This window comes from Vanacampus margaritifer, chromosome 11 (genome assembly GCF_051991255.1).
Source record: "Vanacampus margaritifer isolate UIUO_Vmar chromosome 11, RoL_Vmar_1.0, whole genome shotgun sequence".
In the NCBI taxonomy this organism is placed as follows: Eukaryota; Metazoa; Chordata; class Actinopteri; order Syngnathiformes; family Syngnathidae; genus Vanacampus; species Vanacampus margaritifer.
The window spans coordinates 8,111,064-8,136,517 of record NC_135442.1 but is presented as its reverse complement, the minus strand read 5'-3'; the positions used below and the strand labels follow the sequence as shown (position 1 = coordinate 8,136,517).

Below are 25,454 nucleotides of genomic sequence, written 5' to 3'. Positions count from 1 at the left end.
AGTTGAAGGAGGGAGAGCTGAGGTGGCGTGATCGGCTATTATACCTCCTAATACTTGGTGGGGGGAAATGGTTTTAATCAGGCTTATGCGCGACACGATTGTCGGAATGAGACTAAACAGCAACATAGTAAAAGATCAGAAGCTATAGTAACAGTAATATGGCATGGCTTCTGCCAGGCTGCTTTGCTACAGTGCAATAGGAGTCACGATGCAACCCTCTCTTCAAAAGAAATGATTAACAACCAACACGCTAGCTGCCCGGCATCAGTTATAAATCCGACATCTTTACTGTATGCATTCTAAAATGAAAGGTCAGTTTTGTGACAACAATGGCTAAAAGTGTCACTCCTGCCCAAAAACCCCATTATAATAAATATGTAAAAGATTTAACTACATTTTAGATAGTTTTATGTCACCTATCATCCATCCATTTTTGAATGAAATCTATCATGAGCTTTCTCCCCATGCTGGAGCCTCCTCTATAGTGGAAAAGAAAGCCATGGGTTGGGTTCTTGGAAATAGTGAATCACATTTTCTGCCACTGCTTATAAGCATCAGAAAGAAAAATATATATTTTCTAAGCATACTCCTGGTGGAATTAGATTACTAATACATTCAATTTGTGGGTACTGACTGCCTTTTTTTTCTTCTTGCCTTTCCAGAGATCCTAAGTGGAGGTGTCTATGTCCACCAAAACAAGTTCCTGTGCCACGCAGACACCATCCATTGGCACGACATTATCAAGAACTCAGGTGTCTATCCTGTGGTGGTGCCCACCAACAGCAGTGCCACATGTAAGTTGTCATGTGAGGCGTGGAATTTGGACCAAAATGCCGACAAGAAAACAAAGAGTCTTTAGGTACAAAAATACAAAGTAACCACAGAGATCAGGGCTGAATGCAGAACACACGGAAGACAGTCTGCATGGAAAAATTGCGATAGGAAACCTTGATGTTGGGAGAGAAACCTCGGCTAAGGAATCTTGACGTACTGACAAAGGTGTCATTCAGTAACTCTTTCTAGGGCAATGTGCATTTCTTTATGACAAAATAAAAGAATGAATAACAATTACAAATACAGAACCTAAAACTTAAGAGAGACATTTACAGGAAAACAGTTCATGCATAGTAACTGACAACACATCACCACGGACATAGTAACTGTATATCAACTTTAGAAATCAAGAGTGACTGGAACACAGCAACTAAATAGCAACTAACACGATCATTATAAGGGACATAGTAACTACAAATCAACTTTACAAAGCAAGAGTGACTGGAACACAATAACTGCATAGCAACTGACAACACTATCCCAATACGGGGCATAGTAACATTATATAAACTTTACAAACAAGAGTGACCGGAACACCGCAACTGCATAGCAACTGACAATATTATCATCATAATGGGCATAGCAACTGCATAGCAATGTTACAAAATAAGAGAGAACTAGTGCATGATCTTCATTATAACAGCAGAATGACCCCATGATCCAAGTCAAAAGATAGTTATAACATTAGTAACCATTAATGCACAAGGTTTGCAAGGTCGCTACAGTAGGCTGGCCCTTGATTGGTGACAGTTACCTTGATTAAAAATGTTATTATAACAATTCAAACTCCAATATCTTATGTGGAAAGCTTTCCCAGTAAAATGGAAGCTTTTGTGGCTGTAAATTGAGATGGTGCCATAAGCCAGAAAACAAACACGTTTTGCTACAGGGGTTCAAACACCATAGTCATGATTTTGTTTTCTGCAATAGAGCAACTTTGACCCATTCTGTACATTTGCCCAACACAGCAATTAAAATTAAATTGGATTGATTTTGTATTAATTTTTTTCTCAATCAAGTTTGACATCATCTTGATGTCCTTCCAATGCAACCTTCAGGGACTGTTTTAAGATCACTGTAAAATATGATTGTAGTAGGGGGACATGTTTATTGTGAGTCACTAAGAATTTATTAGATGAGAGAGAGCAAATCTTGAGCTTTAAATGAAATCTGGTCCGACTTGACTTCACAGGCCAACAGACTCCAAGGGGAACTATAATAGAGATATGAGTGTACAGTAGTGAAGGTTCTTCAAACTTGGCACTCTGAGGCAACTCATAGCCCCCTGTCATTTAGATTTTTTTTTGCACGCAGCTTTTAATGCAATCCACCTCTTCTTGAGATTTTGTCAACATGCTCGGGGGAGTCGGGCCGAAGAACGAGAACAAAAAAAATAAAGAAAAATGAACAAAGCGCAAAAAAATGTTGGGTATTAAGTGTACGAGAACCACAGTGAGGCAATGGATTAGGGAGGGTAGATGGAGAATGAATGTGATAAAGTGTGCAGTGAAGAGGGGCACATATGAGGAAGAAGAGGAGGGCGGAAAATGGAGACTCATGTTGGGGAATAGAGTAAGTCTCGCCGCTAATAGCTCTCATCTGGAGAGGCTGATGGACAGAGGACAGCACTTCTGCACTTACACAGGCTCACTTCCCTCTCAGTCAATTACCAGACAGTCAATTAAGCTCTCCAAATCCACCCAGAACGGCACAGACTAAAGCTTTAAAGTTATGATATGCTTTGCTGTCTCTATCTGATTTGTAGAAGTTTAATGCTGATCTTCTAAAAAAAAAAAAAAAAATAGAAAAAGTCTTGCCATATTTTGACAAAGGTGATCAAGATGTTTCTTACCTTTCGATGCACTTATTACTGAAATATTTCAAATTGTATCACAATTATTCATAGATAATATTGAAATGCACCTGAATAATAAACGCATTATATAGCCAAAGCATTTTCTTTGCTCATACAAATTTGACCAACTCTTTAGCATTTGTAGTATCTGTAACCAATCTAATTCAAAATGTAATGATTTGATACACGCATACTGATTATGTTATCCAATGTAGCGTAAATTGGGTCGCTCAGAGCATAATTAATTAATAGCGGTTCGAGTTTAATGCGTGCACTAACCTTGAACGCCTGTATGGGCACCACGTCGGTTTTTTGATTACAGACGAAAAACCTCGACTATCAGTCGATAATCTAAAGGTTTCTACGTTTAATCGATAACTTTGAGTTCATTTTTTCCATCTTAGAGGTTAATAACTTGTATTCAAACACACACACAGTACACAATCCAGTTATTAATATGTGTGTGTGTTATTTTCATCAAATTTGGCCCCTAAAGGGGAAGTCAACCCTTTTTTTTTTTTTTTTGCAATAATAGGGTCTGTGCATCCCCACTAGTCAAAATGTGGTATTCAATCACAGCTCACTTGTTTTCTGAAGCTTACTGGGCTTTCTGTGTTTGCTTGTTACCTGACACCTGAGCAACATTGATGTCATCTTCAGTCGACGACAAGTGTCAAAATGACCCACCCCCTGAAATGGATAAAAATGGCTGTATTTTGCTTCATAACTCATATTCAACAAATGTAATATTAATCAGAATGTCATGTTTAGACTAGTGAGGTCAAATACTATATAAAATATTATTGTCAAGAAATGTTTAATATTGACTTACACTTTAAAGAATGAATTATAGTTATGATGTGCATGTTCATTTTCATCAAAGTTGGCCCGTAAAGAATGAATGATAGTTTTTAATGATATTTTTTGCAGGTCAAAAGTGCCATCGCTCCTGTAATGGCCGTTGCTGGGGACCCAAAGAAGACCAGTGTCAAAGCTGTGAGTATTTTGAGTGCAACATAAACAATTCGGTTTAGTACTAGCATGCTATATTGTAAGTTACACAACTGTTGCGACTTAAAAACAACCACATTTATCAAAAAGGCACACTCATTCAGAGAAGTTTTAAGTTTATTTGATATAGTGCACTTTTGATAATGTTAGATTTGGAAAAAATATCTGAGCACATTTATTCATTCAAGATCTTATTTAATTAATTTAGGTAAAGTCACTTTAGAGGTTTTACTTCCCTTGTTTTCCTGTGCTTGATTTCTCACTCTATTCCCGGACGAAACCTCAATATATTATGACCCCTGGTTCAAAAGGGTCACAATAAAGAAGGGCGAAAACACAGGGATACAAAAATAGAAGTCTTTCATTTTCCAAAATAGAAAAACATCTTACTATTTACAAGATTTAAGATCAATTTATAATGATAATGGTTCACCACAGTAACCTGAGCCGGTGCCCTGGGACGAGAGGAGAGAGCGCAAGTAGGTTGGCGGCAGCATCTTAAATGGCGCTCAGGAGCACCGGACCCAGGTGCCCCTGACTGAAAGTATAAGTACGACTACAAGTGGGAGGAGGGGACACACACACACACAAGGGGAACCCAGGACGATTTTGTCGGTATCTTGTCTGTGTCCAGAAATTTCTACAAAATAAATCCTTCGAAGGACCTGTTCACCGATCTCCAGTCTGTATTCATAAAATCAACATTACGAACACGCGGAAAACTTAAGGATCGTTTTCCAACTAGCTCCACCCACTAAACCCCATGGGGGCATCACACAGGTGCATAAGAGCAGGCTTGCTCTCAGTGCCTCTTTTATGCCATGCTTTTGCTCACATTTGCTCGTTCACAGACATTTTGGGCTCTGGTTTCTGACATAACGCTGACTGATTCTTTAATCAATATCTTATTAGCTACCATTACTAATCAGCGCCCTCGCACCCCAAAAAATTGAAATTATCATGGAGTGTAACCACAAGATCTCTTATTATCACTGTATTCTATTAACATCCCATCCTATCAGTTACTTTCTGTGTGAATGCAACTTTATGAGTACAAAACTGCATGCTATTATCGGTTGTGCATGATTACCAGTTTGCAACTCAGACTCGGGCGATAAGGACAGTGGCCTGGAATGCAGATTGTTACGCAATTTTGTCGTTTCGTCTTTGGGGTACAGTCACACAGGAACAGAAAAGGACCTCTCAGAAGTAACTGGCTCGGTAAGAAGAAAGCTTATGATTCAGATCACCTCAAACTGATTATGGGGGGTGTCCTAAGATTTTTAGCCATGATTCTTATTCTGAATCCAGAAGAGCGAAGTGTATTTGAAGATGATTTGCAGTCATCAGTCGATAATGGCATTGTGCTGTTTAACCCACACCTTTCTCTCAAACTAGCTGCTTTTCCTGCCATTTATTTTCTCATCCGTATTCCATTTCTCCTCCACTGTACTCAGACCACCTAATCTCTGGCTTCCAATGTGGGTATATCTCGATGCAGTTGTCCTGTGGTCACGATCCCATTAAGATAATGAGGAATGAACTTGGAGATCGCTGTTAGCAACATGTTACAGATGGGCCACGGATAAGCGCTGGGGGCCGTCCGTCTTTTTTCCCATTATCACGCTTTTTATCTCACACTGTTGTCTTCCACCAGACGTGCCTGTGATGATTCATCCTAGATTGCCCCGCTTTCCCTCACAACCTTTTCATTTTGTTTTGGTTAACTGCAAGAAATGATAAGTAGAGACCTTGTGTGAAGGAAAATTACTTCAAAGATGAGCTTTGTGACATTTTTCGGAATAATTATGTACGCGTCTCAAAATCAGCAACAAAGAGAATCTTTGTCAGTAAGTAAGTAATACAAGGGAAAACTTATTTAACCCAATAAGTGAGTTATAACTTCACAAGTTAAAAAAATATATACCGGAATATGTCGCAATGTCCAGTTTAATGTGACTTTGGCGACAGATCTGACACAGTTAAGCAGGCTCGAAACTCAGCAATTTCTGTCGTAAAACCAAAAAAATGGTAGAAGCCAAGCTAACTTTTAGCTTCTCTCCTTGTAATTTTTATTCTGCTGGATGACTTGGGCAACATTATCCAAACACTCAGCACAACTAGTTGCTTCTCTTGTGTCTTGCAACAGTCACGTCGTGTCCTCATGTTCGTTCCATTTCTCTTGACAGTCACTTAAAATTATAGGTCGGCTAAATTCGGTGTTGACCACACTCAGGAAAGGGAATAAAGCAGTTTATCAATTAATTAATTGTCAGCCCCAGACCGAGCAGGTCGGGAAGGAAAAATCACTGTTTATGAACACGACACCACAGGATAATCAGACAATTTAGAGAATTCTCAGAATTGTGAAAAAAATAACTTAAAGCACATTCATTAGTCAGACTCACTATTATAAATCAGCATGAAGTCGACAAACATGTTTTCATCTGTCAGAGGTGTACGGACATTTTCAGAATCTTCTTGCTTTTATGTTTTTAGTTCATTTAGTGTCACCTTCTGCCTTTTGAAAATGGATGTTGGGTACTGTTTGTTGAAATTGAGGCTTCCAGGCATGTTTTTGGAGAAGCATTGTTTTTCGTGCTTTTTATCATTTTACATGCGAGTGCTTTCAATCTTTCCTCATTTTAAAAGAAAAGCTTGTGTCTCTTTTGTGCAGGTCATTTGGTTGAAAAGCACCATCAAATAAAGTTAGCCTCTTTTTTTTTTTACACCACACACATGAAATAAAATGCTACTGATAGTTCTTTAGACATATGATAAAGTGCATATGGGAATGTGTGTCAGGTTGGCTTGTATCCATTAAAGTTATGGCATTGCGTGAAAGCATTGTGTATATTGCCACAAGTCCACAGATAAAAACACCTACAGCACCCCAACAGCAATACATTATGATGTTGCAAACGGTCACATTTTAAATTCATGAGCAATGAAGGCTCGTGACAATTTCATCTGCAATATGTTAAAAATAATGCCGCTATATGGGTAAATGCTGTTCTTACAGTTCCTAGTGAAGTGTGTTGTGTTTTGTGTTGTTATTGCTTTAGTCGTTATGTGTTGTTAACTGGGTGTTTTCCTGTATACTTGAAATCTCACTGCTGATAATGAAAAATATGATGCACAAGAAAGCCCACAATGATTTGCTGAAGACAAACCCACAAAGGGCACGTGAACCATGTGTTGCGGTCTGTTGAGACCAATATGAACTTATTTGGTTTAGATGGTATCAAGTGTTGTGCAGCAACGACGTGGGGAGTGCTGCTGGCACTGTGAATCTAAAGTTCATTTACGGGACCATTACGGGAGGATGATCCCTTCTCTTCAAAATTGGGGCACAGGAGAGTATTCCAAAATGACTACTACCTTGTTAAAGAAGCTGAGGCTAAACAAATATGATGTAGCAAGTATTTCTCCTGACCTAAACCCTACTGAGTATCTGTTGGGCATCCTCAAATGGGAGGTGGTGGAGCACAATGTCTTTAACATTCAACGGCTCTGGGATATTGTTATGGAAGAGAGGAAGAGAATCTCTATGGCAACCAGTCAAGCTCTGAAGAAATTGATGCACAAGTCAGCACTGGGAAATAATCATGATGATACAAAATATGAACATGGACCCAATTTTGACATTTTCACTTAGGGATGTAGGCTCTTTTGTTTCCAGACATTGGACAGTAAATTTGGTTTTGTTATACAAGCTGAGGAGTGCAATTTTGTTAGTTTGAATAAAAATAAATAATACATCCATCCATTATCTGAACCTCTGATCCGTATTTACAAAAAAGTGTAGTCACTTCCTATATCGCTTTGTGATCAAATAAAGGGACTTAGAATGTGTGCTTCTCTTTCATCGGCAAGCAGCAAAATCCACTTAAGAGCTTGCAATCATCGTTCAGAAATGACTGAGTAGGGGAGACCGGGGCTAGTTGTATCACTTTTTATATTTCTTGGAATCAATACATCTTATATAAACAAAATGTATACCAGATGAAAGAGCAAAGTCTTAGGTATATATTTTTTTATTCATATCATGTTCATACTTTGTATCAGTGCAGAGTTATAAGCCATCAAATACAGGGAGTGAACATGTGACATGTTGCCACGCCAATGGGTAAGTTGTCACAGTATATGGGGTAAGATGTCACACTGGATTTCGCAACTTGTTGATTGTTGAAAATTTACCATAGTCATTGAACAAATTTTAACATAAAATATTATGAAATAGATTAAAGTCCTTAAGAATTGCTGGCATGGCTAGTATTCCAGTTTTTGATTGCGCCCTCTGGTGGAGAAGAAAATTGCAATGTGACAACTTACCCGTTATACAACTAGCCCCGGTCTCCCCGACATGTGAAGCCACCCTAATTTTCTGTCCTCCGAGTGTTGTTTAGAAAGATTTTCTTGTAACTATGTTGTTCTTTATGAAATTTCTCCCCAGTAACTAAGACGGTGTGTGCTGAGCAGTGTGATGGCCGCTGTTTTGGTCCCTATGTGAGTGACTGCTGCCATCGTGAGTGTGCAGGTGGCTGCTTTGGTCCAAAGGACACTGACTGCTTTGTAAGTACACACGCACAAGCACACACATTCAGACGGACTTGCATACAGCTCATAGAATTTGGTTTAAATTTACTGGTCTTAAAGTCAACAACAACATTTACAGTAGATGGTAGTAATTCCGTTAATTAGCTACACAACATACCACTTGTCCTAATGTCCGGTATTTTTTCTTTTATTGTCGATATTTACAGGCATGCACAAACTTCAACGACAGCGGGGCATGTGTGACGCAATGTCCACAGACTTTTTTGTACAACCCCACCACCTTCCAGGTGGAACACAACCCTAGAGCCAAATACACTTATGGAGCCTTCTGTGTCAAGAAATGTCCACGTAAGTCTGAACAGTGAACACCTACGGGAACACATTTACTTTCTGTATGCAGTATGTCATTGTTAAAGATCTTGTATTGCTCAGTGGCAAAGTTGTTTTGGTTTTCACCGCTACAAAAAGGCTCAGTGTTAAAACTGCTAGCAAGATTTGAATGTAGCCTCACTCCGCTAATCCCCCTTTCCTAAATCCCTCTTACTAAAGCACAATTATCAAACATGGTCATTAGTAATGAAAAGGGCTTCTCTAAGTGTGTAGTCATGATAAATAACGACAGAGTATTTGGCTTAACCAAAAATAGCAGCGCTAGCAATACTAAGCTAGCATTAGAACAGTAAATTAGCTGAAGTTACTGTTGAGCTGAAATGTTGCTACTTTTTATTTCAAAGATTTCCCTTTGAAAGACTGAAATGGACTATTAACTGTACCCCATTGATTCATTATTGGTGAATCACATCCTTAATTCTTTGGTTAATTTGTGGCTCTGTTCCCTTTAAACACAGATCACTACAATTCTCGTACAGTTAATGCACAGTAAAAAAAAAATCTAGTCTAGAGTCAGAAAGAAGAAAGTGACATTTTCTCCCCTTCTTTTTTGGTGATTGCCTTTGCAAAGTACAAAAGTACCCGTCCGCCTGTATAAACAACCGCAATCTGTAGTTGACATTTACAACAAAATGTCTTACAGATAACTTTGTGGTGGACCAGAGCTCCTGTGTGCGAGCATGTCCCAGTAACACGATGGAGGTGGAGGAGAACCGCATCAAGATGTGCATTCCTTGTACTGACATCTGCCCAAAAGGTGACATTTTTGAGGAAAGTTCTGCTTGTAAAAAAAAAAAGCATTAAATTTCTCTGCTTCACTAAATGAATGCTTTTTTGCTGTCTTACTGTGTGCTGCAGCATGTGATGGCATTGGAACTGCCAGTCTACAGACGGCTCAGACAGTGGACTCCAGCAACATCGACACGTTTTTGAATTGCACTAAAATAAATGGCAATTTGGTTTTTCTCATCACTGGAATAAAAGGGTGAGACATAATTCTAACTTCTTTACATTACCCTTCCATTAACTTCAGCGCATAGTAATGCCATAAGTAAAATATCAGTAGTAGTAGAATTAGCTGTTACGTGACATTGTGACATTATCATTCACAGGGATGTCTATCACGACATTGAAGCTTTGGACCCAGAAAAACTTAACGTGTTCCGCACTGTTAGGGAAATTACAGGTAAGGTTTGTTCACACAGCATCTATATACTGAATTAAACTAAATGAACAACCTTGGTGCAAAATAATTTAAGTTTTTTCAATGGGTAATATTAGAAGCTCTTCAATTGAAATGTTATTTAATCCTAAAGCATAATTATTATTGTTATCCATGGATTTAAATTTAAAAAATGTTCTGTTGTGTGTGTGTGTGTGTGTTGTAAAGATAAAATTATTTGATAGACTAAAAAAACTAATATTTCTTAGTTTTATTTTTTGCTTTGAAAGAATGACAATGGTAAGTGATTTTCTTCTTTTTATATTTAAACATCACTATAGTGAAGTGTATGTATGCACTTCACGGAATACATATATGTATTCCGTGAAGTGCATACATACATCAAACTTGGATTTGACCAGAATAGTACACGTTATAGATATGTACATCTTACGTATCCCTGAAATAAAGCAAAAACGCCCTATCTTGCGGTTATTAGATGATAATCAGATTCTGAATTTTCCCTTTCCTCCACAAATTGTATTTTTTGGCTAACGTTCAAACAATGGTGACAACGTTATTTCCTTGACAGAGGCAACATCCTTTTTGTGGTGCATATGCAGTGTGTTTTGCTTGGAGTGTTTAGTTAAGTCTAGTTCCCATTCCCCCACTGGTGATGGTCCACACTGAGGACATACATAGCAGCATGTGTTGAATATCAGATGAGTCTTTCAATCTCCTCTGTATCTGCTGCTTTTCCCTTGAGACGATCCTTAGCCTTAAGTTTCCCCAGTTTTCCCTTCATACACCAAGAAGAAAACATGTGGGACTCTTATTTTCGTAGACAGGCGCCTGTGCATCTTCATTTTCGTGCAGGGGCAAGTCTAGTTTAGCGTGTTTGGGAATTTGGTAGACTGGCGTATGCCTCGATGTATTCTATTGCGCATGCCTGCCGTACTTGGCGATTTGGTGAACAAAGTAGAATAGATTTTAGACTAGATGAAAGGAGGTCTAAGTTGTGGCGCAGGCGGTGGAACACAATTTTGGTGAATTTAGTCAAGGAGCAGGCAGACGATCCTGAGGTCCACAAATGTATGTGGTGCAGGTCATCATAAGAAGACCTCCACCTGTGGATGGTGTTAAGTTGGCCACTAAATGCATCAAGAAATTTGAGTGTTGTACTTTTGGTGTACAGTTTCAATTACTTTGCATTTTGATAGTAGAGGGGAAAAAATGCAATATTAGTCATAATAAACTCATCCAATTAGAAAGTGGCAAGTAGTAAAGGTCTTTCCTCAATGGATTCTTGTTTACCGGTACCTAACACTAAATTGCATGTTGATATGCCATTTTGAAATAAAACGTAAAAATTGTGAATAACCTTTGTCATGGGGAAACGTAAACAACATCATTATTTATTTATTTATTTATTTTTGGGGCTTTTGCATTAAAATTGTCAGGCCAGCTGAAGTCTTAGATAGGAATTAAAATGATTCATGCAGTAGGAGAGACAGAACGAGAGCGAGACAATTTGCACCCTCATTATGGAAAAGAAAGTAGCGGGAACCACCGGTGCGGTAACATTAAAGCACCTGCGGCTTACAGTCGAGTGCGCCTTATATGTGTAACAAACTCGAGTATTCCCCAAATTTAGCTAGCGCGACTTATAGTCAGGTGCACCTTATAGTCCAGAAATGACTGTACTTAGTTTTTGCAAGCACATTGGGCAATTATTATTAATTATTGTTAGGCTAACAATATATAAAAAAAACAAAAAAAACAAGTGTAATCCCAGGTTTAATATCATAAACTCAACTTCAAAATGTTTAAATGGCTTGATTTATTTTTATTATCGGGTGGCAAAACCAAACAGGATTTAGAAGAGAGTGTGTCTGCTCAGCTTGTCATCTCCCTGAGCTGTCACGACAACAAGACATTTGACGAGCAGCCAACCTGCCTCTGTGACCCCGAGGTCACAAGTGCTTTTCCTTCTGCTTTTAAATGAGCTCATCCTACACATAGCACACTTGTCTCAGCTTTTCCAATTACTTTCCTCTCTTTTTTTTTTTTTGTGCTTATTTTATTGTTTCTTCATAACATTTGTTGTTGAGTGGGCAATCAAATCAAAATGATGTGTCTTACGCTGGGGTTTCTCATTATTGTGGCTTACGCTGTAATTACCACAACTTGAACCCTCTTAGCCATTGCTTGTGAGCACGGACCCTTTCTTCCTAAGTGGTTACATGTTGTAATTTGCTTCATACATGAATGTCCTCTCAGGAGAATGTGTGTACATGATCTTTCACTTTTTATGGAAAAAAACGAGGCGGTAAGCACCGTATCCGCCCCACAAAAACCATTTGCTTTCGAGATTGCTGTTAACTGTTGTTCCTTGACTGAAGCATGTCACGGCTATTTTTGACATGTCTCCATTATTTATGTTTGATTATGTTAGGCATGGGTGAGAAATAAGGCTGGCTGATACCCGGTCTTATTTCAAGGTATCAGTATTGTTTTGGGGCCGTTTTACGAACAAGAACTAGAAATTAAAAAATTTGAAAGAATAAAAAATTGCCATGATTTTCATCATGCAACCTCAAGAAAAAAATTATATCTTTCTTTAAAATTACCCTGGTGAAAAATACATAAATAAATCTGTCGAGTTAGATTTGTATGATGATTAAAACCAAAATTGAATTTCAGTCAGTTGTTTTTTTTTCTAGCACTTTTTTTTTTTTTTATCTTCATCTTGCCTTCCATGGGCAAAATGCTGATCAGCTGTAGTAAGACTGTAGTAAGAGCTGATTATATTCGGATTATCTACATCTACATGGCAACTTGTTGCAGTCACAATTGAGACAAGGCGTGTGTAGCTTCTAACAGGTCAGTGCTGTCAATATCTGCAAACAAAAAACTAGCTTCATAGCTATTAAGAGGTAGTAGCCATATTCCTTGTAAAAACATAATAATGTTAAATAAACATTGCAGTAATGCCTGTTTCTTTCATATTTCATTGTATGTCAATATTCGATTATTTATTTTTTTTTACTCAAACAAGCATATTACAATGCAACAGTATTTTTCATGTTTTGTTTTTGTTTTTAAGAAAACGGGGATCTAAAGTTAAAAAAACAATGTGATAGAGAAAAACTGAGTTCGTTTTTAGATTCCACACTCAAAAATTAGTTTAAAGTAGCTGTCAGACCCAACTCAACAAAAATAGTGTTTTATATGTATCAAAATTGCTTGGTATCAGTATCAGTGATTAGTTGGATAGAATTTGTATGTTATTATGAAGCACAGTAAGAAGTTCTTACCTCAGTCATACCACTCCTGCAAAAACGTATTAAAATGTTATGTAAACTTATTGCAATCAACTTTCTAACGTTCTAAAGTGTCTTTTCTCCAAAACACTTAATGACAGCAGTAGCTCATGCACTTGGAATTTTAATAATGTAAAATGCCTTTCATTTTAGCCATGTTTGGTAATCACTGTTTGATGCTTCACCAGGATTTGCAACTTATCCTCAAACCCATTGTGTGTATCCTCACATGTGCCTGACTTTTTCTCATTTCTTCATCAAACACACTTAATATGCCTCCGACTCCACTCTAATGCTGCAGCTCTGCAGGGATTGGCATAAACAAAACAATGTCCACAAACTGATAAAGATGCTGTTGAAGGTTATTGCCCTCTTGTCTACATAAAAGGCTCCCTATTTACCTCATCTCTTTTTACCTTTCAACAACCTCCCTCCCTTCCTGAGTAAACATTATGCATCCTGCAGGAGAAAAAAAAAATGTGCAGTTTAATATGATGGAGTCTGATTGTTCATTGATTAGCGAAAGCAGCGCACCGGCCATCACGCCCACAATGATTTTCTTGCTGTCTCCACCGCATCTTGGCCATGATGCAAGTGTTTGTCATTAAGGGAACATAACCCGATTGTTGTTTTAATCTCCAAGAAACGCAAATGTTTTCTTCATTGCATTTCAATTGATTCCACCTCCCATCCATTATTCCACCTGATATTACTTTCCGTACTCCCCCATCCACTTATTTTGTTTGTCTTCTGATATTGGCTAGAGGACCGTACCTCCTACTGGTCTCTACTGAATATTTCATATTTTTGAATCCATTATTGAAAATCCTAAATGAGCCACATCCGCCCTCTCAGCTCCTCGTCTTTTTAAATGATTCAACGACAGAGATGTGGATTGCTTAAAGGAAATGCAAAAATGTTGATATATGAGACTTGATGAGACACACACAGCTGGCACCCGACTCTAGCCTAGAGCAGTGTGGTTACTATATCCTGGAATGCTGTGATACCTAGAGGGATGCCAACAGACACACACACATTATCTTCTGTCATGTCAGTGGCGATGACTCATTATAACCTGTGTGTCTGTTTGTGTTTGTGTCCCCATTTAGGCTTTCTGAGCATCCAGTCTTGGCCCGACAACATAACAGACTTGAGTGTTTTCAGCAACTTGGTAACGATAGGGGGAAGATCTCTGTACAGGTACACATGATTCACTTCTAATTTGATGCAAATATAGTTCTGTGACGTGTTTCGTAAATTACATTTATCGATAGTTTCCAGACGCACACACATTTGAAAATTGGTGGTATGCAAAAATAAACCTGCTTTAGTTTGCTCGTGTACTCTTCTTTGGCATTTAATAAATGTCGGGAAAGTGAATCATTGACGAGGTCTCTCCTTTCCCACATCCAAGGGCATTACAATAATAATGTATTCCAAAAATCCATTCCAACCATTTTTTAAAAAGCTTTAAGGTGTTTTTCTTTTTTGGAATAACAAAATGTCATTAAATACAATTATGAACAGCTTAGAAGCACTATTGTTAAGGTCTTTGATTTCACAGTAACAATTTTGTTGAGTAAAGGTTTTTGCTGTAGTTCAGAAATGAAACAGTGGACTATTTCAGGGGGGCTGTTAGTGGAAGCGTAGCATGATTTTTTTTTAAGTGGTCAGAAATTGTAACGCACATGCACATAGTGTTTAAAGTAACAAGTTTAGTGTAGGTAAAATATGGTGGCCTTACTAAACACAAGAACATAAAAACAAAACAAATTGGCAGTTCCACTCTTCCGTACTAAATAGATCAAATTCACTTTCCAATTACCGTACTTACATAGCAATTACATTATGTGATAGACCTCTTATAATGTAGCTTATTCGGGCAGTGACTTGTCTGGGAAAATGCTTATTTAATCGGATTCCAAAAAAAAAAAAAAAAGGGAAAATGCTTATTTAATCAGATTCCAAAAAAAAAAGAAGTGTGATCTTGAGTAAAGACAAACATCAAAGTCTTATTCATTCCCTTTAGATGTGATTCTTCTTCAACTACTTCTTCTTTGTTTCCTTTCTTCCATCCTCCGACTCTCTCCCCTCTCAGCGGAATCTCCCTGCTGGTGTTAAAGCAGCATGGCATCTTATCACTTCAACTTCAGTCACTCCGTGAGATCAGTGCAGGCAATGTGCACATTGTAGAGAATAGCCAGCTGTGCTACTACAACACAGTCAACTGGACCCGACTGTTCCGTGCTGCCAACCAGAAAGCTTTGACCCGCAGCAACAGAGACCCACAGGAGTGCTGTAAGTCCGTAACGAAACCAGGAAAAATCACAAACCAATCAATATCAAACATACTTCGTTAAGTTTTCAACAGGTACGGGACACAGTTTGATTCCTATGTAGCTACACAGAACCTCAATACTCCGTTTGGAAAATCTGTTTTTCTCCAACTGTGTTTTGATGAATCGTTTTTTCTCACTTACGTCAAGAAGCTGCACAAGGGTCAATAATAATAATCATTTTTAAAAGGTCACATTGTGAAAGACCTGACTTTATCATAAATCTTTATTAGATGGAAGTTTCCCTAGTTTGTCCCAAAAACTGCGTAATTTTTCTCTTGCATTCATTTGATTTTCGTTGTATTTCTTTATTCTATACATTTTGGAGTTTTAAACTTGTTTGTGTCACTGCGCACCTTTGAAAACCGACCATCAGTGTACTTTCAAAAGTATTGGAACAGCAAGGTCAATTCCTTTGTTTTTGTTGTATACTGAAGACATTTGAGTTTGAGATCAACTGATGAATAGCAGACAACATTTCACAAATCCAGCTTTTATTTCATGGTATGTAATCTACATTTTGCTTCATAACTCGTATTCCACAAATGTATTATTATTCAGAATCTCATGTTTAGACTAGTGAGGTCACACATATTCTTGTCAAGAAATGTTTAAGGTTGACTTCCATTTTAAACAACTCAGGACAGAGCACCTTTTGTTTGAATCCACCCACGTTTAAAGTGAGCAAAAGTATTAGAAGACCCGGTGGGTGGTGTTTGGTCGGTGCTGGATTTCACTTTCCTTTCTTTTCTTTGGTCCTTCCTCGGGTCTCCTGACGGCCTCACGACTCCCGCTGGAAGTGTTCGGTTTAGGTGAACGGTATGGGATTTTTTTAATAGGTTTTAGGTGAACTAATGAATACACACGCACGCACATACACATACTCACCCACATACATAATAAATAAATAAATAAATAATAATAATAAAAAAAAAAGCAATGATGATGACATGTCAAATCGGTAAAATTACCGAATTAACTTAAATACTGAGCTCTCCAGAAAGAAAAGAAAAAGAAAAAAAGTATTAGAAGAGACATTAAATTAACTTAAAGTGAATATTTGGTGGCGTAACCCTTATTTGCGACAACTGCATCCAGCCTGCGACCCATTGACTTCACCAGAATGTTGCATAAATGCAGGGTTAAGGTCAGGGTATTTTGGGTCATTGTCTTTTTGCATGATAAAGCTTCTCCCGATTAGTTTGGATACGTTTTTCTGTAAATTGCCAGACAAAATGGCTTTGTAGACTTCAGAATTAATTCTGCTGCTACTTATATTATATTACATCATAAATACAGATTAGTGAGCCCGTTCCAGAAGCAGCCATGCAATCCCAAGCCATGACATTTCCTCCACCATGCTTCGCAGATGAACTTGTTTGTTTTGGATCATAAGCAGATTGTTCACTTCATTTCTCCATATAGGCCTAATCTTGGTCACAAGAAAGGCGGGAAAAGCAAAAATTTCACATGGAAAAAAACGGACACGGGATTCAAACCTTTGACCTCAGAACTATATTCTAACCATCATGCTGCCCTTGCCCAAAAATCTACAAATCCTTAATGTTGTAATAGTTGCTTTTTTCATGTTTGAAATATGCCACAATTTCCCGTTCTTTCGTCACCTCTCGGGTGTTCTCGCGCTCACCATGTTACGCACAAAGTACCGTCAGCTTGAGACCCATCAGCTTCTGTTTACCAGCCGCATCAAAAAAAAGTTGAACTGTTTTGATCCTCTAGCGCATGTTTAAAAATAAATGTAACCTCTTCTTTGAGTATTTCATTGTAAGCGGACCCAACAGAGGGCGTTTGTGTATCTTTCAAGACAAAGATGGAGCTTTCATCCTCATTTAGTTCACTTTTACTCGTTTATCTTCATCCCTTTGTGTGCAAGGAAAGAGTCTGGGGGAAAAAAAAAGTTTGTAAAGGTGGCAAAGAGACATCAGAGGCAAAAGCAGTAAGAAATCTATACTACAAGGTGAGACATATGAAGCTTATTTGGGCAACAGAGTGCCGTGCATACAGATTTTTTAACTGACACGGTTGGTGAGGCATTTTCCTCCAATAATGAATCTCATCCCAGGTGCACTCAATGCTGCTTTTATTGGAGCTTTTCATGCTTTTCCAAGCATTCAACAATGCAGTTTTAGTGAGCAAGTACTATTTTAATCTGTTTGGCAGATGTGAATTCTTGGAAGCAGATGACAATATCTTTTTTTAATGGAAACCAATATAAAATGCCTTATTTTGGGGGACGCTGTGTTCCAGATTGTAATACTGTTGAACAACTTACTTACTCACTTAAAGCTGTCAGGTGCTGAAGTTGGAAGGTTCTCTTCTGATTTCCGAGTCAAACAAACTGTGCAGCAAATGAAAGAACATCCTGGGTCCCTTTAGCCCTCTGCCTTTGTTGAATCAGCAGTTTCATAAAGGAGCAGTATAGCTCCAATCTTATGAACCGCGCAATACTACGTTTCTACTCCCACACTCTCACATACTGTATACATTGGAAAGGATGATGAATGTACACACAAGTTAGAAAATTTGATATAATTTGATGTGGTAAAATAAAATGTTTTATTAGGGTTGGGTTGTAATTTGATCATTGTTCAATTACTGCCGACATTTGCAGTGGCGTGAAATATACTGTAAACTTTCCACCTATTTTTATCATGTGATAATCATGACTTGGCATCTCTTTCAATTCATCCAATTTCTGTATTGGTGGGTTAATTAACGTGTGTCCACTCTACAATTGTCCTAGAAATTCACATTCATTTATTACAATGTGTCCAAAGTTACGTATTGTTTTTGTGTCTCGAGCAGTCAAGGAGCATATGGTGTGCGATCCGTTATGTTCCGACTCTGGATGTTGGGGTCCTGGTCCAGACCAATGTCTCTCGTGCAGGGACTTCAGGAGGGGACAAAGTTGTGTGGAAACCTGCAACCTGTATGAGGGGTAAGTGATGCCAATGTACATCGTGTATGAACATTTCAGGAATACCTTATAAGCTTCCTTATTCTAGATCAGTGGTGCTGAACCCCATCAGTTTCCTATGCCCATTCACCGAACCCTTCTTGATTGAAAAAAAATAAAATAAATATATATATATATATATATATATATATATATATATATATATATATATATATATATATATATATATATGTGTATATAAATTTTGCGAAATTGCTAGTTGTTCTGGATTATAGACTATATCAACTTGGCATTGAAAATCAGGCAGTTAGGACACTGACTGCCATCACTTAACTCAACACTATATTTATAGAGCACTTAAAAAAAATAAAAACAGCTGTGGCCCCAGAATTGAACCTTGTGGAACACCATACGGTCCATTATTCATGTGAAATCATATTGCCCGTATTTGTCCCGACCACTTTCTTTTTTTGTGCGATATAGTATGAAGGATTGCAATAATAAATAAATCCCCCATACCATCACCAACAGTAACAAGTCGACTACTGAGCGCACCAAATTCCCTGCAAGCACGGCTAGGCCGAGCAATGTAGCATGGATCACCTGCAGCCAATGATGGCCAAGCAGGACGTATCATCACAAATCACGAGTCGGATGTTTGTCTTGACCTCCGCCAAATCCTGAACTCAGGTTAAGAACCACTGCCCTAGATGAAACCGCAAGGTTTTTGAAATCAATTAATTACTTTTGCATACTATCAAAAGATGATTAAACCTAACCTATGGAATAACACATATAGAGCATCCAGAAGCATCAGCTTTGTATGCTGCACATTGTATAAGATAAAAGGGCATTGTGTGAGTGTATGATTTTACCAGAAAATGTGGAAGTACAAAAGTGTTGTTGTTTTTTTTGCTTAAGCAAACTCATGGCGGACAGCCAGGATAAGCAAAGCTCCTCGCAGCTGCTGATGTGCCCCTCAAAAGTAAACAACTCTAAAGAATTGCTGCAACACTTGCTTTTCCCTCCACATGAAATGAAAACCAAACGGTAAACAACTGATATAGTTACATATCACTGTGTTTCTGCGAAAACACTGAGGCATAAGAATAGTGTGAGGCAAACACACTTGGCAACATAATCTGAAAGTGTAAATGAAAGCGCTGAAGTATGTTCAAATCTCAAATGATTTGCAGCGTTGTAACTAGTGATGGGAAAATGAAGCTTCATGAAGCACTTGCGATATTTTTTACTCCTCTAGACAGTGCTCTTGGTTTAGAGATGAAGGCTAGCGCAATGACAATTGATTAAATTTGCACTGCATCTTGAATCCAAGAGTGCCATCTAGAGGAGTCCAAAAATATCACAATTGCTTCATGAAGCTTCATTTGTCCATCACTAGTTGTAACCTATGCTGAAAGTTACAATGCAGTACTGGTCAATAGTGATGGGAAAATGAAGCTTCATGAAGCACTTGCGATATTTTTTACTCCTCTAGATGGTGTTCTTGGTTTAGAGATGAAGGCTAGCGCAATGATAATTGATTAAATTTGCACTGCATCTTGAATCCAAGAGTGCCATCTAGAGGAGTCCAAAAATATCACAAGTGCTTCATGAAGCTTCATTTGTCCATCACTACTGGCCAACAATCGAATTACAAAATAGATTCAATACAAGAGCGACAAGTAAAGTTCAGCCTATAAAAAGTTCATGAATATCACGGTTGGCAACTACCAGACCTGTTTATATCCTTCATGAAGCAGACTTGTGGCATAACCTGTCAGTCATAAGTAAAGTTTCATTTAAAAACACCACAGGGGTCTTTGTCATAGCTTTTAAGTCCAGCAATATTGTTAGGCCACTCAGGATAGCAATTAATAGTTAATAACTCCGACGGTTCAAAAGAACAATTTAAAGTGTAAAGGTAAGTCTCTTTGAAGAGCAGCCCCGAAGAGTGTCATTAGGGGGGTCTCTTGACTTTGAACGTTTAGCTTGATGTTCTCCACCTCACAGCCGACAAAGCTTGTCCCCCTGGTGACGTCTCCTAATAACCCCCAAAATAAGTCAACTTAATAACTGACTGTTATGTACTCATGAGGAGGAGGAAGAGGAGGCGTAGGAGAAGCGGAGATGTGGATAGGGCGGGGGGGCTAGGCGTGTCACTGCGTGTCACAGTCACTGCTTGCGCACGGGGCCACGCCGTGCCTACCTGTCCAAAAGGTCGTCGGCACCGCCTGCACCGTCACAGCAACCACAAGCAATCCCTCACCCATCAACCTCCCTATGCTTTTAATTATATTAATAATATGTATACAGTCCTGGGACACAACTTGAATCTTAATTCTTTAAACTATTTAATTCTTAACAAAATTTGTAGGACAATAAAACAGATATTGGGGAAGGCCCAACCGAATATTTTCTTCTATTATTACAGTACTTCGTGCATGCGTAATGGATTGGTGTCCCGGTACTGTTATCTGTTGATGTAGGCTTTAGCCTGTAGCATATAGCATTGATCTACAGCACATCATTGTGTTGCTCTTTATCTGAGACTAGGCATGATTACTTGTTTGACCATTTGCTGTGGTTGTAAAAAGTCAATGTTTCAAATTTTCAATAATTGATAACACAGGCTTCCACCAGTAATGAGTTCTTCTTTTCTTTTTTTGTGTGGACAATATGATTGGCTGCTTGCAAAATTGAGTAAATGAGCCCAAAAAAAAAAAAGAGACGCCAATGAGTACTAGTTAGCCTGAAGGACAATATGAGTAGCTCACTGGTCTGTTCTAAAAATATCTCACCGGTAAAAAAGGGAAAAAAATCCACTTAACATGATATACTTTCCTTGTGTACTAAAATTCATATTATTTGTTTACAAATAAAATATACTGTGTTCAATGAAAAAAATGTCATTTTAGGGCTGTCATTTTAATACCGTGACCCCACAATATTTTTGCTCAAGGTTATCATACCATCAGAATCTAATATCTGAGATCAACCGCACACTGAGTGACGCGGCCAAATCCAACTAAGGCAGACCAATGCAAAAAAAATTTACAGTGGTGACTCTTCGCCTCACACAAGGCGATTGAGCACCACAAATCTACCGACGCTGTGACGGAGAATGTGTAAATATTAGGAATGGGTACATTACAGGGGGTTTAAGGTTTACGCCATATTGCTGTTCCTATGACTGACGCAGTGCAGTTTTGTACGTGTAGGCTTTGCTATGGGACATAAAAGTAAAGTCAATCAGTCAGTATTTAAATTTTTTTTAATGAAAAGCACTTTTAGGCCATAAAAGTCACAAAAAAAAATAATTTGCTTTTATAGTACTCATGTGTAGATGTGGGTTTGCTTTATTTGGCATTTATTATTACTCACCACATTTTCCTCTAATAATGTTTTTTTTTTTTTTAGTTGGTCCAGTTCAGCATTGATATTTTATTCAACAGACCTGACTGACTGCATCAAGGCAGATTTGAAATGTTATTCACATTTGCGGCTGTGTTTGTGTGCATAGATTGTGTACATGTAAGAATAAGAAAAAGTAACAACTAATATTAATAATTCATGCAACACCCTTGAAGTCCAGAGCAAGCCAGTGATGTGCTCCAGCTCCTTTGCATCCATTATTATTTCACCCAGCTCACACACGGACAAAGGCCAATCTCCCCTGGCTCCTACAAGACTTTATGAAGCATTATAAATACTAATTTCATTTAGACCCCACTGGGACTTTTTTTCTATTGCAGAGATGAAACTTGTTTTCCCCTCCCTAACCAAAAGAGAGGTACCGAAAAATCAGTGAATGTTCAATACAAAGGCAAAGCAGCAAGTACCAGCACTTTAGTCATATTTAATGACTTGTCTGCTGTTTTTTTATGAGAGGCACCAAACTGAATTTTGAAAGGGTTGCGCCCTTTGCAGATATTGTCAAACTAACATGCTGTCAGATTAAGAATGCAAATTCATGGTATCAAATAAAGTGTCATCACCAAAAGTCACTGCAATCTTTTCAGTTGCGCTCTTCTTACATCATAATGAATTGAATTCCCAGTTTTATTTTTATTTTTTTTATTTCTTTGCCACCACTGGTAAATTTCTGTTGTGTAATCAAAAAAGGATTTACAAAAGGCCTTAGAAAAACAAAAACACATTTGGTCCAACCAACACCAGAAGATAATTTTTTTCAGTTTGTTAGGACCTTAGATATGTTGACTAGTGTTAATTGTGGCATAAAAACATATGGCATTGTTTTATAAAATAACATTAGACCACGTCTTTCTTGTCCAACTTATCACTCAGGGAGATTCGAGAGTTTACCAACGATTCTGTGTGTGTGGAGTGTGATTCCCAATGTGAGCAAGCTGACGGCAACTCTTTAACCTGCCATGGTCCGGTAAGTAGCCACCATGAGGCCAATATGAATGTTGATGTTGATCTCATAAATCCTCTGATATTTGATGGGAAAATAGGTGATGGAACATTTGTTTTTGTCAAAAGGGAATTTTATTGATAAAATAAATGTGCACACAGTTATGAATAAAAAAAATGCAGATTACAAAATTACTTTACTTTTATACTCATTTTACTTTTTACACTACACTAATATATATATATATATATATATATATACTGCATATGTGTGTGTGTGTGTGTACATGTATGTATATAATTCTAAAGCATTTTTTGCTATATTGCTCAAGCAGATAGATTTTTTTTGTATCACCTGCCTGAATTTGAGAGAGAATGGAAGAAAAAAAAAAACATTGTTTCCATCTGGCTGTGCTGCACACCACCCACGCTGAAGTGAAGACCTTTAAAAGCTTATCTTGCTGTTTGATTGACAGGTGTAAGTGTAGAGCGGTCAGGGCACAAGGTGGCTAAGCAGAACATTGTTTAAGTCATTTTTTTAATCATAAAGGTTGCATATGTCACGTGTTTTGTTGTTGGTTTTTTTTGTGATGCTTTCATAACCAAATACATAACATGTTTGTTTTTTTTCTTGTTTCTGAGGACCTGCTGTTACGTGCCATTGCTCTGTGGCATAAATTGGTGTTTGACCTTTATGTCTCTCAATGAAACATGCAAAAACTGAATCAACTTGAATTGGTGTTTGTCAATGTATTGGCCTATGTTAAAAAAAAAATCCAGTAAATTTGATTTTAATATTTTTTTTCCCTCCATTCACATATACAAAAAAAAAAAGATTATTCTAAACAAATTTTACTTTTTTTTTGTTTACCCTTCTGGGATTTTCTTTACTTTTTTTATAAACCTTTTTGTCAAAACATTTAAGTAAAAATGATCATTACCAAGTTAAGATGTTCACTTAACTATCATCCATCCAGCGAGCCTTTTTCTATCCTGCTTGTCCTCATTAGAGATGTTTAATTCACGCTTTAATTCTATGTATTTATCTTTAATTACCATTATACTGTATGTGTGACTTCACTCAGTTTTGCTCCATATGTGAGAAAAGAAAGCAGTTAGTAACATGCTCTGTCTGCACATGTCTGCCCAAGCAGTTTCGTCCCTCCCGCTCACCAATGTCTTCTGTCATGCAGTGTATGATGGGAATGTCTCATATTAACCTGTAGCACCCTTGTGTAGCAACAGCATGTGCGGCCCAGGCGACCAAATGGATTACGGCAATCGTGTTATGGTTGCAGAGCCCATAGCAATTACATTAGAGTTTACACAAAGTGATTTGATTGGCCTAATGCCCTGTGTAGTGAGTCTAGGGATATGACCACGTTGGTGAGCACAGCAGGCTGTGATGTAGACACAATATCAGATGACTGTCAAGAGAAAGATCAATAAGGTTTTTTTCCTGAAAGACAACCCCCTGTGCTTCTAACCATTCACCTCCACACTGCTCTTTAAATTTGGAAATTAAATGGGAAAAACAAATAGTGGGACATACAAGAACACGATGATGACGATCAGGCTGACAGAGTCATTGACACAATCATAAAAATTCAGATTACTTTATCGTTGGGGTGTTAAAGTTAGTGTGTTCATTTTGAGTTAATTTAAAGTTCCTTTAGCGACACAATTTTTTTTTAACGTGCGATTAATGACCGTCCCTTACTTGGAAAGCCTGTACTGGGGGAATTCCAGTCACAACGCAGCAGACACGTCCACATCAAAATTTAGCAGTAATAAATTTATAATAATGCATATATTTTTGTAGACTGGGGTCATGTTGTATTTTACAATTTTAAAAATGTGCAGAATTTCACAAGTTACTTCGTGTTAAAGATTAGATAGCACTGAGCTGTCACCAATGTCTTACAAATGCAATTATGCCATCTAGTGGCAGATTATGACCTCAAATCAATATCAAAAATTTTTACAGTACAGTACATATTTTTAATTTTAACAAAATTTTATGAATTATTATATAATTACTGTATAAATGACTAAAAGATGCAGCCATATTTCTTTTCTTTTTTTTATTTAGTTTTACTTTTTTCCCACTTTTATGTTAACAAGAGTATGAAAACTTAGGGGGTGGGGGAATATTGTACATTTTATATCTATTGTAAATGTACAATAAAATGCGATTAATCATCAGTTAACTATTAAAGTCTTCAAAATTTTGCCTGACACTCCTACTTTATTGATTCGCTGAAAGGCCAATTCCCCCAGTCACATCCCGTCAAAGAAACCTAAAAACAATGACCAACAGAGGAAACAGAACGGGAAGCCTGGCAGGTCACTTTCTTAGATGGAAATTAAAAAAAGGAAAGGAATAAAACAAAAGGGAAAAACAAGGCTCAAGCTCTGGTCCTTTAATTGAGGGGGGCACAGTATGAACCTGGATAAGGGAAATTATTAGTAGTGTCCATTTAAGGGCAGAGAGTAATGTTTAAGTGTTCTTTATATTTTGTTACGTCACATAGCTGCATTAAAGGGTCAACTAGAAACTTCTCAGTGTGATGCAGTACCGTTCTAAACCACAACGTAGTGTTAAATGGATACTTCTGCGACGTCACTGTATTATTGAAAATTTTATGGTGAGATGCAATTTGGT

The 25,454-nt window shown here is 37.7% G+C and overlaps 1 protein-coding gene across 3 annotated transcripts in view; it reads left to right on the top strand.

The window, feature by feature from the left end:
• The window catches only part of erbb4b (erb-b2 receptor tyrosine kinase 4b), a 210,448-nt gene that overhangs the window by 138,105 nt on the left and 46,889 nt on the right, over window positions 1–25,454 (top strand). For 2 of the 3 annotated variants that reach the window (XM_077580604.1, XM_077580603.1), the window contains exons 4-14: window positions 663–794; window positions 3,620–3,685; window positions 8,157–8,275; window positions 8,467–8,608; window positions 9,294–9,407; window positions 9,509–9,635; window positions 9,763–9,836; window positions 14,248–14,338; window positions 15,237–15,436; window positions 18,301–18,433; window positions 22,721–22,814. In XM_077580604.1, coding sequence (XP_077436730.1) covers window positions 663–794; window positions 3,620–3,685; window positions 8,157–8,275; window positions 8,467–8,608; window positions 9,294–9,407; window positions 9,509–9,635; window positions 9,763–9,836; window positions 14,248–14,338; window positions 15,237–15,436; window positions 18,301–18,433; window positions 22,721–22,814 — 1,292 coding nt within the window. Of the gene's footprint in view, window positions 1–662; window positions 795–3,619; window positions 3,686–7,575; window positions 7,830–8,156; window positions 8,276–8,466; window positions 8,609–9,293; window positions 9,408–9,508; window positions 9,636–9,762; window positions 9,837–14,247; window positions 14,339–15,236; window positions 15,437–18,300; window positions 18,434–22,720; window positions 22,815–25,454 lie in introns of those variants that run through there. The other variant, XM_077580606.1, reaches the window with a different exon arrangement.